The following is a 15,981-nucleotide window of genomic DNA, read 5'->3' as shown; positions in this document are numbered from 1 at the left end:
TATATATATATACATATATAGAGAGAGAGAGACATTTGTGGTATAGCTCAGAGTTCTGCTGTTTGCAGACTGCTGTCCCTTGCTTCATCACCTAACCAGAGCACTCCAGACGCACTGGCTAGTGTATAAAACTAATATTGTGATTCATCAATTTTGATAAGAATATCTAAATGTACCTCATCTATTTGTGGTAATATTAAACATTATACATGTTTACTAACCGAAACAACAAATACCTTAGAGCTAGTCACAAAAGAAAAACATCTTGAATCGCCAATGTGTTAATTCCAATGGATATCACTACTGGTCTAACAAGATTCTAATCATGGGAATTTGTTAACTGTGAAGTTCTTGAATTCAATTATGATTGTTCCAATAATTCTGATGGGCCTGGTAAAGGTAATTACGGGGCTGGTAAATAATGGGGATTATCCCGAGGCCCTTGTAATCAAGCTAATGACTGGTCTCTTCAGTAGTGCCTTATATGGTTCAATGTCTTCACTTACGATTCCCTTCCCTTCACTTACGATTCTCATCCAACTGTCTTTCATACTCCTTCAACTTTCTCAGATACTCTTCGGCTGCTTCAATTATACCAGGTACAACATGATATGGCTTGATGGTGGAGAAGCAAGGCAGCGAGGAAACGTCAAGCAAGGGGTTCAACTGGTCCACCACACTGGCTGCATCTGGGTCCAACTGCCTGGAACATCCACAATCAGAAGCAGAGGAAGCATTAGTTTGTATTATGCAAAAAGGAAGGAGATTGTTGGTATGTTTGTAAGTGATGTGCAATGAGAAAATCTACCTAGAGTGAAATTATATGATCAAATAAGGGAATAACTCATTTTCATAGCTATTTATTTGTTAAATTGATACACAGAATGAACATCAAAATATATCGAATAAGCACAGCAAATATTAAAATATATATTAAAAAATAGATTTAAACAAAACATAATACAGCGAGACATTAATCTCCTTGACATCTGTGCTTTAAATATACCCAATCTAGTTGCCTATATAATTTTCTGTTCAAACTAAAGGCCTACTAGGGTTACTGAAACACATAAAATGTAGATTTTGGTAAAACAGCCATTTGTAAAATGTCCTGAGCTCAAGCACCCATATTTTGAAGGGTGTCTTTATTTTTATGAATCCTAAGGGATCTGAAAATAAATTTGTTGGAATTTTCCACTGTTTGTGAATCTGGAAACATCATTATGAATAAACAGGGTGCACTCTGAATGTAGCTGTGTTTGGTGTATCACTTTACAGGTTTTAGGTACTTTGGCTAAACATGTCAAATTTGGGGTGGTTTATTGTTGTATAATACTTATTTTAGACATAATGTGGATTTTTCCCTACGTTTTTTTCTCCGTGGAAGTTAGTAATCCGCCTTTTCACTGACCATGGGGATTTAAAATTAACACCCATTTTGACTGAGTGTTACAGGAATCCTGAATGCTTCGTTTTCTTGTCTTGTCTATACACGGGAAAACTAATAAAGCATGGAATATCTTCTGGATGGAGGATGGGATGTATATCTATGCGGAAAGTGATGCAGTTTGATGGACTGGAGGCGGGCCGGGTAAATCCTACATTGACAGTATCTGATGAGCAGGTGACAATAAGAGGTTGTCAAGGTAGCATGTCAAATATTGCCTGAAAAATCAAAGATTGCAAAAACAAATTCATAAACATCAACCACCAAAGTGGCTATAATACATAAACAGCACTCCACTCTCTGTGGGTAATCATAGAGTTGATAAAGCTACTGAGGAGAACAAAATGTAATTTTAATTAAATATTAAAATGCTAGTGAGGGTAGGATATTTTCATTTTGTTAAAAAAAATAATGTTTATAAATGAGTCTATTTTAATTATCTAAATATCTAATAAACATTTACATTGATGGGTTATTATGCTGCAATATTTTATTAGTTCTAGAGTAATATTCTTCAATTAATCTACAATTTTATTTCACATTAAACATTTTTTTTAAATAAATAATAAACTGCATCACTTTTGCCTATACTTTACCATAGGGAGATTTCTGCCCCAGTAGTGGAGATCTTCGCCCCGATTGTGAAGATCTCTGCACCACAGGTAGCGACCTCTAACCCAGTGGTGGAGAAGTAGCCTGCATGTGAAACGTTACTTGTAGCAACTTGACAATTGTCAATGCAGACTTCAAAGTCTGCACTCCCTCGTTTCAGACGGTGTAGACACGCCAGAACACACTTAGGTACAACTTTACACTCAGGAATGGGAAATAGCCAAAAAGTGTAAATTAACAACTAAGTGCAGGAGTAAATTTACATGTGAGTAAATCTGCACATAAAAATGCACCTTTGTGAATATGACCCTGTGTGTCTTACTCTTGGAAACCTGTTACTATCTCACACGAAAGTCAGGTGTAAGGCATACTTACACTATGTAACGCTGTTACTGAGGCCCAACCTGAGGCGGGGGAAGAGAAAGCACCAGAGAGAGTGTCATTAAGGAGCAAATCAAAATGAAATTGAGTAGGAAAAGCAACAGCCTCTTCCTGGAAATAGTAAACTCAAGTTAGAGCTGGCTTAAAGAACAACAAGAGAGAATGAGAAGGAGACGAGGTGAAAGGGAGCAGGGGTTGGGCTATAACCACTGCCTGAGAGACAATCAACCATTTATGAATTGGGGGACAATATAAGAGTAACAAACAAGAAGGAAGACGCTGAATACCAGAGGTAGGCTAGAAATGCTCAAGGAGCTACTTGGAGGGGAGATAATGGGCTAGATGGTTGCGTATTTTTTAGGTGGCAGCAGAACAATCAGTTCCGTTCCCTTGTGTTGTGAAAAAATGCCACAAAAATCTAACGCCTGTCTCTGCAACCAAACCTTGGTTTGCATGGATAATGTTGGTGAAAGAGTGGCAATTCCTGCCCCTGTAGAGGGTTGGTCACTGGGAACTTTTGGATGTTATATACAATAAACGAAATTTTAAAATTCACTGAAAAAAGGGTTAAACTGAAGTCATTGTGAGCTTTCGTAAAAACACCTAAAAAAACATAGTTTATGGTTAGAAGCACAATACATACTCGGACGACAGCCATGCAAACTATAACTTGGACACCAACTGCAACACTAATGACCTTACAATATTTATACCAATAAATAACAACATATAAAAGGGAAATTTAATTAAACAGCAACACATAATCAAACCAGTTAATGACACTATGCTCAGAGTTGTCTATGTCAACGTGATAAGTGCAATGTCATATTTAATCTCATTGTAATATGGTTTATATTTGTAACTGCACCTGTCTCATTAAGGGTGAGGTGACAGCACCGCAATTGGTGTGTGAGTTATGGTTTACATGGTTGTCGTGTGAGTTATGAATTTTGCTCCTAAATATAACTAGAGAATTTCAGTGTTTCTTCTGTTTTACTTCGTAATTATAATAGCACTTTAAATGTATTTTTTAATGAATATATATATTACACAATGACAGTCGCCACTGTGTAATTATAGTTAGGTCAGAGGTTCCATGGGAAAGCCATTTTATGCTTCTTTAATAACTTACAATGAGGATAATGACAGCTTGGCGTGCACTCAAGATAAACTAGTAAAACTACTTAACTAAATATACTATTATTGTACTGGTTTGGTGTGCACTACCTGAGATGGTTCTACCCTGCCACCTGGTAATGAAAACATTTACTAGAGCGCTATGTTCTAGACAGGATGTGCACTACCATGTGCACTCAATTGTGAGTGTGTGTTAACAATTCATTGCCACTTGAATATGCTTTACTTGCTTGTACACAGTGTAAACACGTTGTAAAACATAAGTTTCATAATATAATCAGAATTATCCAAACAGAACTCAATAAACCAAATTTGAATCCTTCTTCTTGATGTGCTCTTCTTTATTAACACATCTGATTGAAAATCAAGTCCAAATTGTGAATCCAACAATAAATCTAGTAGAAAAAAACTTTACTCAATCCCAATGCATTTTGGGTGATATTGTCACCCTTCTTCAAGGGATATCTACAAATAAAATTAACAGAAGAATTCATCACATTCAAATATATCTCTGAATTTGTTTATCAATGGTGAAATCCAAATGCTAATTGAAAAGAAAAGAATGGTGCTCCGCCAGCCAGGAGGATTAGAGTGGAGCTATTCGTATTTATCAAGGATTAATGGTAGACCTGAAAAGTGATTGTAAGAGAGACAGTCAAAGAACCCTGCTGCCCTCAAAACACCAAGGTGCCGTGTGTCCCAGTGCGCAAAGAATTGGAAAAAATAGTGTCTGCCGGTTTCAGTAACAACAGTAACTACCTTTAAGTAGACCAACTGTAGACAGGTGTTCGAGCCCAAGGCTACTATTTGAATAAATGGCTTGCGTTCTGTGGAACAAAAGCCAGTGTAAATACAGATCGTTTGTCAGAACGTGAGCCTGACTGTTAATTGCGCGGTGCGGTATAACGAAAACTCACCGCTACTTCACGTCGCTAAGTGTATTTATGCGAGATTATACGCTAAAAGACAGAGAACCCCAATCATGTCACGCTTGTTTCAAACTCCAACTATGTGTGCGTTCCAAGCACCGTAAGAGGCTGTAGGGTGATCTCTGTAAAATACAAGTTAAACATGAATGTAACTAACGTTGCTAAATTTTAAAGTGTTACGGCTCAATTGTATGCCATAACTCAAATATTACTCACATGAAGTGTGTCGAAGGTTGCCGTTCTCATGTAAACGCCCTGGTGAAAAGAAGCCCCATGCGTTGTGTAAATTAAAGAATGCTCGAACGTGAGTCTCGTTGGTGTTAGTGAAAGCGATAACGGACGGTGAATGAACACCTAATAGGTTCTTGTGTCGGCCATATTGAAACGGAGTGTTGCCAGCTGGTAATGTTGAATTTAAGATGAGAATAAACCTGACTTATTCTAATATAGGTGCTCGGAGGGAAAACAGAAAGCCAACCACAGGTGTATAAAAAGGGTAATTGATGTTATCAATGTTCCTACATTGAACATAAACCTTAGAGTGTGTATCAAAGTTTTCCTCTTGTTACTGTAATAAATATACTTTACATTTAACTCCACTACAATTAATTTGTCATCCTCCATAAAGCATAAACCTGAGAATGTATATCAGTATAACCCTCTTATGGCATGAATAATTAAACTTTGCTTCAGATTTTACAATGAATGAGCTCTTTGTCTGTGTGATTGAATCCGACTAAAAAAAGGTCACATGTCTAATGAATCCGCATCTGGATCAGGTACCTTGATACCATGCATCCCAAGGGATTGAATGATCGCATGGAATTCTCATGCTTCCTATAGAGCATTAGATTCATGTCACAAACTAGCTTGTAGACCTAGATTAATTCGGCAGAACCACAACTTTGAGAGCTCCCAATAGCCCCTCGGTGCCGTTTATGATAAGATGCCACTACACATTCCTCAGTTTTAGTTTAGGGACATACACACAGTAGATGGTTAACGAGTCATTACCTGCCCCTAGATAAGCACGGGGTTCACAGACATTAGACATTCTTCAATAACGAACACTGATTACTCATTTTCATGATTAAATTTACTGCTCATTTGTGATGACCATTAGTTTTATAATGCACAGCAACATGAACTTGTATGTATGAGGATTCTTCAAATTAATTGCAGTCACCTCTGTATAAGTATGTCTTAATAACGAATGTAGAATGCAAGCAGTCATAAACACACTTGATCCTGTTCTTGTTAGCTATTCGTACAATGTATAGCACAGGGAGCTTACATGTATTTTCCAAAATTAACTACAGTTATCTCCCAACAAGTAATGTCACAATAGCGAATGTTGAGTGTAATTAGACACAAACGCATTGGATCGTGTTTATGTTGGCTATGTTTTCTTAAACGTTTATGTATGCGGATTCATGGAGATCCCCCTGGGGATGTGTACGGCGTTCCCGCATGGGGGAGATTGGTCTGGGCTAGCGGTTTGGGAGGAGCTGGGCGTGCAGATGGTGGGGGACTTATTTAGAGAGGGAGTGCTGTTGCCTTTCCAGGACTTGCAGGACTCTTATGGGCTCCCGTGGGGGGACTTCCTGCTTCATGCGGCCCTTGTGGTGAGCCTTCAGAAACATTGGAATATGGGGCTTTCGGAGCCTGCAGACCGCCGCGGGTTGCCAATATGTAGTGATGGCGGCGGGGACGACTAAGGCCATTACTTGCCTCTATCGCCGACTGTCGATGGAGGGCTTGCACCCTCTGGGCGCCCTGAGGGAGAAGTGGGAAACGGACCTTGAGAAGGCGATCTCCAAGTCCACGTGGTCCACGCTGGTGCGGAGGGCCTGGAAGGGAACGAGGAATGCCCGGTTTCAGTTAGTCCAGTTTTTTACGTTACACAGGGCGTATCTGACGCCGGCCAAGATCTTGCGATATTTCGGGGGGGGGGGGGGTACACTCTCAGTGTCCGCGGTGTGGGGGAGAGGGGGCGGACTTTCGGTACATGTTTTGGTCCTGTACGCAGTTGGGTGACTACTGGGGTGATGCTGTGGATTGTTTGAACCAGGTGACGGACCGCTCCATTGCCCCGGACATGGGGGCTTGTTTGTTGCTTTGGTTTCCCCACACTCGCCGTACGAAGGTCACTAGCAAGTTTTATGATCTGGGGTTGATAATGGCCAAGAGGGAACTGACTATGCACTGGAAATCCCGGGGGGGGGGGGGGCCTAGCTTCCTGCGATGGGCGGGGGCTGAGGGTACGCTCCGGGTGCAATTGGCCCTTCGGAGGGACGATGAGAAGGCACTAGAGACGGCCCGGGCATGGGAAGCGTTGGTGGTGGAACTTCAGGGGTTGATGTCTGATGCTGGGGAAGGGGAGAGCACATTTGACAGGCAGGAGGTAGCGGGGCGCGGGGAGTAGAAGGGGAATGGCGGTAGGCCCTGGCCGCCCGCACCTTGGCTCGGCATGAGGGAAGGCTCTGTTTGCTTAGGGAGAGGTTGGGTTCCTGTATCTTATTTATTAGGGAGGAGGGGCACATCGGAAGAGGGGTAGGGGACGGGGGCACACTGACATGGGGTGGGGGGGCGGGGGGAAGGGGACTGTGTGGGAAGGATGTTCCTTCTCCTGGATAATTGGTATTGATGATAAATGTGCGGTACTTCCTGGACGGGTGGAGGTAGGGGGATGTTTGTTGAGTTGTTGATTTGGAAAACATTAAAAAACGTTTCAACAAAAAAAAAATGTATGCGGATTCATTAGACATGTGGCCTTTTTTTAGTCGGATTCAATCACACAGACAAAGAGCTCATTCATTGTAAAATCTGAAGCAAAGTTTAATTATTCATGCCATAAGAGGGATATACAGATATACATTCTCAGGTTTATGCTTTATGGAGGTTGACAAATTAATTGTAGTGCAGTTAAATGTAAAGTATATTTATTATAGTAACAAGAGGAGAACTTTGATACACACTCTAAGGTTTATGTTCAATATAGGAACATTGATAAAATCAATTACCCTTTTTATACACCTGTAGTTGGCTTTCTGTTTTCCCTCCGAGCACCTATATTAGAATAACTCCGGTTTATTCTCATCTTAAATTCAACATTACCAGCCGGCAACACTCCGTTTCAATATGGCTGACACAAGAACCTATTAGGTGTTCATTCACCATCCGTTATCACTTTCACTAACACCAACGAGACTCACGTTCGAGCATTCTTTAATTGACACAACGCATGGGGCTTCTTTTCACCAGGGCGTTTACATTAGAACGGCAACTTTCGACACACTCCATGTGAGTAATATTTGAGTTATGGCATACAATTGAGCCGTAACACTTTAAAATTTAGCAACGTTAGTTACATTCATGTTTAACTTGTATTTTACAGACATCACCCTACAGCCTCTTACGGTGCTTGGAACGCACACATAGTTGGAGTTTGAAACAAGCGTGACATGATTGGGGTTCTCTGTCTTTTAGCGTATAATCTCGCATAAATACACTTAGCGACGTGAAGTAGTGGTGAGTTTTCGTTTTACTGCACCGCACAATTAACAGTCAGGCTCACGTTCTGACGAACGATCTGTATTTACACTGGCTTTTGTTCCACAGAACGCAAGTCATTTATTCAAATAGTAGCCTTGGGCTCGAACACCAGTCTACAGTTGGTCTACTTAAAGGTAGTTACTGTTGTTACTGAAACCGGCAGACACAAATTTTTCCAATTCTTTGAGCACCGGGACACACGGCACCTTGGTGTTTTGAGGGCAGCGTGGTTCTTTGACTGTCTCTCTTACAATCATTTTTCAGGTCTACCATTAATCCTTGATAAATAGGAATAGCTCCAGTCTAATCCTCCTGGCTGGCGGAGCACTATTCTTTTCTTTTCAATTAGCATTTGGATTTCACGATTGATAAACAAATTCAGAGATGTATTTCAATGTGATGAATTCTTCTGTTAATTTTATTTGTAGATATCCCCTGAAGAAGGGTGACGATATCACCCGAAATGCATTGGGATTGAGTAAACTTTTTTTCTACTAGATGGATTGTTGGATTCACAATTTGGACTTGATTTTCAATCAGATGTGTTAATAAAGAAGAGCACATCAAGAAGAAGGATTCAACTTTGGTTTATTGAGTTCTGTTTGGATAATTCTGATTATATTATGAAACTCATGTTTCACAACGTGTTTACACTGTGTACAAGCAAGTAAAGCATATTCAAGTGGCAATGAATTGGCAACACACACTCACAATTGAGTGCACATGGTAGTGCACATCCTGTCTAGAACATAGCGCTCTAGTAAATGTTTTCTTTAATAACTTAAGCATTCTTTGATGAATTTGCACGAAACTTTCCAAAAAAAGTTCACTCACATTGGCTCCTTCATAGAAGGTTTTGTGTTGATCCGTCAGGTTGGGGCCAAGAAAAAGGGGAACCCCTAACGTGTGATTTCCAATTTCAATTCCCATAAGAAACTGTTACAGAAAAAACAGCCAAACAGAATTACACCACATTTGGTAAAAAGTTAGAACTTTACTAAAAAGTGTGCATTTGTGATCTGGTATAAATCTGTTTAACTATTTATGACATTTGCAAAAAAATAGGGCATGAAGGAGTTAATTCGCAGAAAACAGTTAGAGGTATCTGGAAGGGTGGTCCCATAGGAGTGCCACAGGACTCTTGCGGTACCAAAAAAATAAAAATGATGCTATTCTGTGTTCAAATGTTAAGGCCACCATTACAGAACTCCGGGACTTGGCTCCCAGGTTCTGAAAAAACAAAAGAAAGGCCCGATAAAGAGGCAGGATGGGAACAACCTGTGCCTTGTGCTGAGGAGGGGTCCGTAAGAAAGGGACCATCCCTTAAATTTCATTTTTTTTTTAAATTATATTTTCGGTCACCAGTATCGTGGTACCCGGTGTGGCACCCAAGTGGTACTGCGGTGCGGTGGTACCAAACCACAATTATAAAAAATTACAATAGCCTGGTAACAGACTAAACTCTGTGGCCAACCACCATTGTTCAGGCCATAAGCAGTGTAGGTTTGGATCAGGTTGCCCACGGTGCTGGGTGTGCTCAACTTAGAATATGATAAAAACACACAAAGAAATTCAATGAAAAAAACAAAGATTAAAGTGACCCTATAGTTAGGCCTTGGTGATTAGATCTTAGCTCTCGTTAAAAAACAAACCCACCAATTCATTGAAAAAAAAAACAAAGGTTAAAGGGACATTATAGTTGGAATGAGATAAGAAACAATTTGACAATAAAAAAAACTCAGAAATTTGCCAGCTATAGCTAAGTGAGCTAACTATAACTTGTGCATATATCATGCACTGCTTATGTCCTCTTATAGTACATCACTCATGACGTTAAATGACACCATTGATGACATCACTGATGACATCCTACAATCATTGTGAAAAAAGTCAAAAATGCTTTCTGGACTTCATGTACGTCAACAAGGTATACCTGTTCACAATTTTAAATCATTAATCAAGAAGTAATGAACATAATCTTAGCCCACATGCTGGGCAGATAACATTTCTGTCAATTCACCAACATTTGTTGGATATACCCTCATTTTATTGACATGCTCCCATCTAACAAACAAAATGCTTCCATATGCTATAATGGGATGAACCACTTATTAAAATGTGTACACCATTAAAAAAGAGCTTGTTCTCCATTCACTTAAATGGGATCACACTCTGAAAGACTTCACATGTCCCACAATTTGAAGTTAAGGCTGACAGATATGTAGTAGCCACCGATAAGACATTTGAAGCCGGGTCTTATTGAGAATCCCCTTAGTTTGGTAAAATACATTACACACATTCCTTAGATGAGCACACTGGCATACAACCTTTATAGTCATGCTTACACCACACTGTACGTTAAACCATCTCTAAGCTGGTCATCCTTACATTCTACATTATTCAACAATCTAAAAAGCTTCAAAATCTTCATCAAAGTTATGCAAATAAACGACCACACCTTATAAACCTCCTCTATATATATAATTTGCCTATAGCACATTCTAACAACTATTTAGCACAAGCATGGGCCCAGACATCAACAAGTGAATGCAATATTGTGAACTGAAAGTTCAACTTTTCTCACAGTTTTCTTCTGATGCACTTTGGCTCTAACACACAACCTACTTTTAAACATGCCTCTACAACCCCCATCGGGTGCGCTCAGCCTTTACCTTGTTTGATATGTAGAACTGCTTCTACCCAAACTTTACTGGCTGGTAAACCTTTCACCATATAATTTTCATTATTCACAGCCACAATTGCCACTGTGTATAATTATATATTTCTAGGGAGCTCTTTCGTCTATCAAAATAATGGTGTCCCTAATGGGGGAAATACAACAGCCCTTCGTGGTTTTCATAATTTAAATAGGGTTCTTTATTATCTAAAGTGGCATAGAAGCCCACGTCAGACATCAGTTGCTAAACAGCATTTATGTTCCACGGACTTGCAAAGGGGTCGGATACTACAACATCATCCAGGGAAACTGTCCAAACTTAGGGAATTTAAATAATTTATTTTGAATCCATGATCTGATTGCAAACGTTTTCCCCAGCAACATGTCCAGCACAGGACATGCAGTGATGTTCACAGCATGATATTCTTGACATGCTCATTGGGAGGAAGAATGTGGTTGAAATTCCTGAACCACACGAAATAGCACAGCCTTATTAGGAATATATTTCCTATGCTCAAGAAGCAAAATTATAACCAGCATTATAATCCACATTAAAAAAAGAGAAGTCTCCAGTAGCAATCCAGATGAGATGTATGACCATGATGGAAAAAGATATCTGTTGCAAAACCAAACAACAAGTCCATCTGTAGTGTTGATTGACTGGAGAAGGGTTTATTATTTCTTTCACTCAAAATCTGCATCAGAATCATTCTCATACAGTACAATTTCTTGTTGTCTTGATGTTAGTTCTGTTGATGGCTCATAATAAATTACAGCAACTGTTTCAATAGTTGGGATTATTGAAATCCATGTGCGGTCCGTGCAGGTAAGTGGTGGGGCCGGGTTGGGGGGGATGCGACAGACAAGCACGAGGGAGAATTAAATAAATAATTATTTTTCACTCGTCGTCATATGTCAAATCACCCCCCCCCCCCCCCCCCCAGCCCTACCGCTCTTAGCTGAACAGGCCGCTGCTGTTGATATCAAAGCATCTGGTTCACTCATGGAATCTGATACTTTGTGTACACCTGCAGATGCAGCACTCCCCTGATTGGGACTCATCACTTCAGCATGGCTGTACTCTTCTTTGGATAACTGAAAAGTAAGGAGAGGATGTGGTGATCTACTCTGGAGGCATTTTGGTGTCAGTGGGAGTTTAATGAATAGAATCAATCATATAATGCTTTTTGATGTGATGGATGGACATCTTTCTGTTTTTCTTTAACTAGGCAATGTTATCACAATTATTGTTAGAGTGCTTCTATTCCAAGAACTGGAACAGGGGGTCTGTAAGTGTCACACCAAGGGCCACTCACCTGAATTCCCAGGAGTACTTTAGAAGTGAAGACCTTTCACCACTTCCCCTTGACGTTAATCCTTAGTATTAGAAGAGATGACCGATACTGGTGACTAACCCTAGGTGGAAGAGTGCTTTGGGAGAGAGCAAGATGGTTCTGGGGTACCTGATGCTCTGTTGAAAAGAATTGCAGGTGAGTATGTTAATCCTTCAGAGCTGGAACCTCAGGTTCTAGTGGCTAGGCTCACTCCTTCAGTAAAGTCAGGTATTCTGTAACAAGAACACAACCATACATGTATACTTCACAATCAATCTGATGCGAGTCCTTATTGAAACATACTGAACAGGAATTACTATAACAAATTTGAGTCCATGTGAAGGGCCCTTGATTCCTGGCCCCCCCAGACTGAATCCTGACTGCACATTCTATAGCCTCTGCTTAAATGTTTCCAAAATCTGTATCTCTCCTTAACGTTGTATTACTTCACACAACTAGTCCTTTCCTTTAGCCAAGGGCTTTCCTTTTCAAACTCAAATTGCTTGGGTGTCCAAGAAAACAAGCATTGGCATAGCCAATAGGTCTTGCCTTTGGGGCTTTATAAGTGTTTAGCTAGAGCTATTGGTTTTGCCAATATTTGTTAGCTAAGTTGGCGTTTCAAACCTCACAGAGAATATAGCATGCCTTGCAGAGCAATGCATGCTCGCTGACTCTAGACTTGACCTAAACATGTCCCTGGCTTTGGGGGGGTGGGGCTGACCTTCCCCTTCCTTTACTCCCTGCCAGCTCAGCTCACTGATGTTTCTATGGAATCTCTCAAAGCTTCCGCTCCCACCCGGATACAACATTATGCTGAATTAAAACTACAAAAGCAAGCATTTGGTTACGACATCCCCTGTCCAAGTAGTCTTCATAGGTGTTTAATTATCATTTCCTGCAAGATAATACCTCACAGTGCCATATACAGTGGATTTAAATCCCACGTGCTTGCAAAGCCAACGCCAAAAAGAAGTTAGAGCTAAACTGGGATGATTGTTCTATAAATCAAAAATACTGCCTTTAAAATATTTAGGCCCTGCTAGAATTATATATGACGACCTTGAAACCGACAGAAGAATTTCCTCTGCCAAGAGCTACAGGGCGACCATGGAAGTGTTTTGTCTGGTTTAATAGCAGCAATTCAACACCCCCTAGTGCTCCAGATGTGGGATCCAGGAAGAAACAACGGTTAACCCCTTGTGTGCCCTTGACGGAACCACGCCGTCATGAGCCACGGGCACCGTGTGCTCATGACGGCATGGTTCCGTCATGGAGCGGCCGCTCCTCCCACGCGGCGGAGTCGTGACGGAACCACGCCGTCATGAGCACAGCTCGCCCGTGACTCATGACGGCGCGGTTTCGTCATGAGCACCGCGCCACCGTGCTGCCCCCAAACCCCCCCAGCGCTGCGGCGGAATTCGCGCCGCAGCGAAGGGGTTAAAGAGCGGAATAAGTAGTACTTAATCTGAGCCAGTGGGAGAGGGTGGCACCAGCACTTATTGTTGGGGACTGGCACTTATTTCACTGTATCCAATACTTAATAATCACACCCCACCCAAAAAAATTGGGAGACTGCATGGAGGAACATTAACAGCAAACCCATCTCAAAAAATGCTTCATGAATCTCTCTCTGTCAGCTCAGTCCACACACTTGTTTCATCATCAGCATCTCTGTTCCACGCCCTCAGGCAGCAACTTCTGCTCCATCCAGAGGGTGGAGAAGAAGGCATCTCTGGGGAAATAACTGGGACTCCATTTAGTGCACTCACCATTGCCTGACAAGCATCAGACACTGGTGCTAAACTCTAGTGATATTGGTTGCTACCCTCTTCGCCTCCCGAGATATATCCACAGGCAAGATAAGCCCTCTCTGAGAGCCTATATGTTCAAATTAGATAAACCAAATATTATCATTATGGGGTGAAACTAAAACCTGTTGGTAACGGTGAATAGAAAGGGTAGAACTTCAATATGAAGCACTCTATAAAAAACAGTAGGTGTGACGGGGCAGGGTGTGAGAGTTGCGCCTCATTACTTTAGTGACAGGACCCTCTACTTTGTAGCTGCTGCCTGCTCTGTGCGTATTCTCTGCTGCATAGTGGACCAGTTCTACCCCCGCCCTTTCACATGCAGCATAGCCAGAAAGGGTCAGTGGTAGACGGAGCAACAGGAAAAATATATAATTTCATTTTGAGGGCCAAGCTGAGTGGGTGAGAGTTAACTGGTTAGAGAGTGGACCACTGTGGGGATGTTTCACAGCCAGAGACGTTCATATTTTAGCAGAAATATATTTTGCCTGTATCACGGCTGAATACCAGATCACTGAATCATTCACGCTGCAACCAGGGCCCTTCGTGTTGCCAATGTGTGCAGTTCTGTGCCATTATCAGTTCATTTGCAAACACAGACAGGCCATGCATCAACTTAAAATGATTACCACGAATGCAACATATTTATCTTCTGTTTTTGTCCGCCTTGTCACGGGGTCACAGAATCAGCCAATGTCCCTACACGCATCAATCTTTCAGCACTACTCTGTTATCAGATTCTGCAGCAGGAAGCAGTGGCGTCCATGTACACGCCAGGATGCCTTTATATTTCTATATTAGCGCTATCATATATCCACTTAACAATGCCTGCAACTGTGAAGCAGCCAAACAAACCAAAGGCACTCAGGTAATCCCAGAGGGGTGCTGTATGAAGACGTGAGGCGCCCGCAAGTGCTCTTTACTGTCATTAAGTGCACCCCTGACGTCACAGGGTCCTGATAAGCAGACAGGCTGGCTTGCAAATATATGCCCGATCATAAAGGGCAACACGGTGTAACTTTTGTTTTAAAAAAAAAACAGTACAGCGTTCCCAAAGCGTTAGATGTCCTGCTTTTCCTGAACAAGCCACGAGAAACCGTCATGGTACTCTTTAACCAACAGATGGTGCATGACCCCATTGGCTGCTGTAAGTTTGTGCAGCTGTGCCCTGCTGTAACAATGGGTTCATGATATCTACCGACCCATGGAGAAGGCTCGAAAGTGCGTTATGCAGGATGGGCGAAGGGCACTTGGAGCAGAAGGGTGCCTTACATGAAGTGTAGATTATAACCCAAAAAAGACGTCAAGTCCTAGAGTTTTTAACCACGCTGAAAATAGGATAGGCTTTTAATATAGCTGGGAGTGTAAAATAACCCAAACCTGAGATGTTTGTGGCCTCCGTGGAGAGGGCAGCGACATGAGATGAAACAAGTACTGTGCATAAAGGAACCTAAATGGAAGAAAAACAAGCCAGGGAGTTGTGTGAGCGCGCGCTAAAATATATTTTTTTTAAAAAGCACGCTACGGCCTGATGCAGTATAGAGAGGCGGGGGGAGGGGAGTGGAGGCCAGAAGAGTGACGCGATCTGTGGTGGGGGAGGGTGAGGGAATTGAAGCGCAAGCAAGCAAGGCGGAGAGAGGCACACAAGGCTTAATTAGCCATGACAGAAACCCACATGGCGGCTGCGCGCGTGAACGCAAGCTTGAGGCCAGCAAAAGCCTCTGGTAGCACTTCCAAAAAGCTACTCACTAAATTTCTCGCAGAGCAGCGCATACACTGGCTCAGCGAGACCTAAAAAAGGATATACCAAAAACTAGAAGCACCTGGTTAGTGCATTAACTTGAAGTCCACGTAATGAGATGGAATCGCTAGAGCATTGAAATGCAGTGAGAGAACAATGGTTGCAGTCAAGGCAATGAGGGCATGACGGTGCCAGTTGAATAAGCAAGTTCCAGGGTTCAAGGTAGTTGGTGGATGCTATCACAAAGGTGTGGAGTTCAAAGAGGTGTCACTAGTCCCAAGCTAAGGTGCCCATGTTACTCTTGTTGCAGGTAGAAGGGCGCTGAACCAAAAGACAGCGGTGACAGGAATCACCGCCCAC

General features: G+C 41.7%; 1 protein-coding gene and 1 long non-coding RNA gene across 2 annotated transcripts in view; one reads left to right on the top strand and one right to left on the bottom strand.

The window, feature by feature from the left end:
- The window catches only part of LOC146796572 (uncharacterized), a 64,215-nt gene extending 63,102 nt beyond the window's left edge, over positions 1-1,113 (top strand). The window contains exon 3 of the long non-coding RNA XR_014969638.1: positions 571-1,113. This is a non-coding gene — a long non-coding RNA (uncharacterized LOC146796572). The remainder of the gene's footprint in view (positions 1-570) is intronic.
- LOC146796571 (uncharacterized) overlaps positions 1-15,981 on the bottom strand; it is a 464,924-nt gene that overhangs the window by 421,129 nt on the left and 27,814 nt on the right. Inside the window, exon 3 of the mRNA XM_085629207.1 lies at positions 524-703. Within this exon, the coding sequence (XP_085485333.1) occupies positions 524-703 (180 nt within the window). The remainder of the gene's footprint in view (positions 1-523; positions 704-15,981) is intronic.

Source organism: Triturus cristatus, chromosome 10 (genome assembly GCF_964204655.1).
Source record: "Triturus cristatus chromosome 10, aTriCri1.1, whole genome shotgun sequence".
Lineage (NCBI taxonomy): Eukaryota > Metazoa > Chordata > Amphibia > Caudata > Salamandridae > Triturus > Triturus cristatus.
Note: the sequence above shows the minus strand (reverse complement) of the source record. Positions and strands in the feature narration are given on the sequence as shown.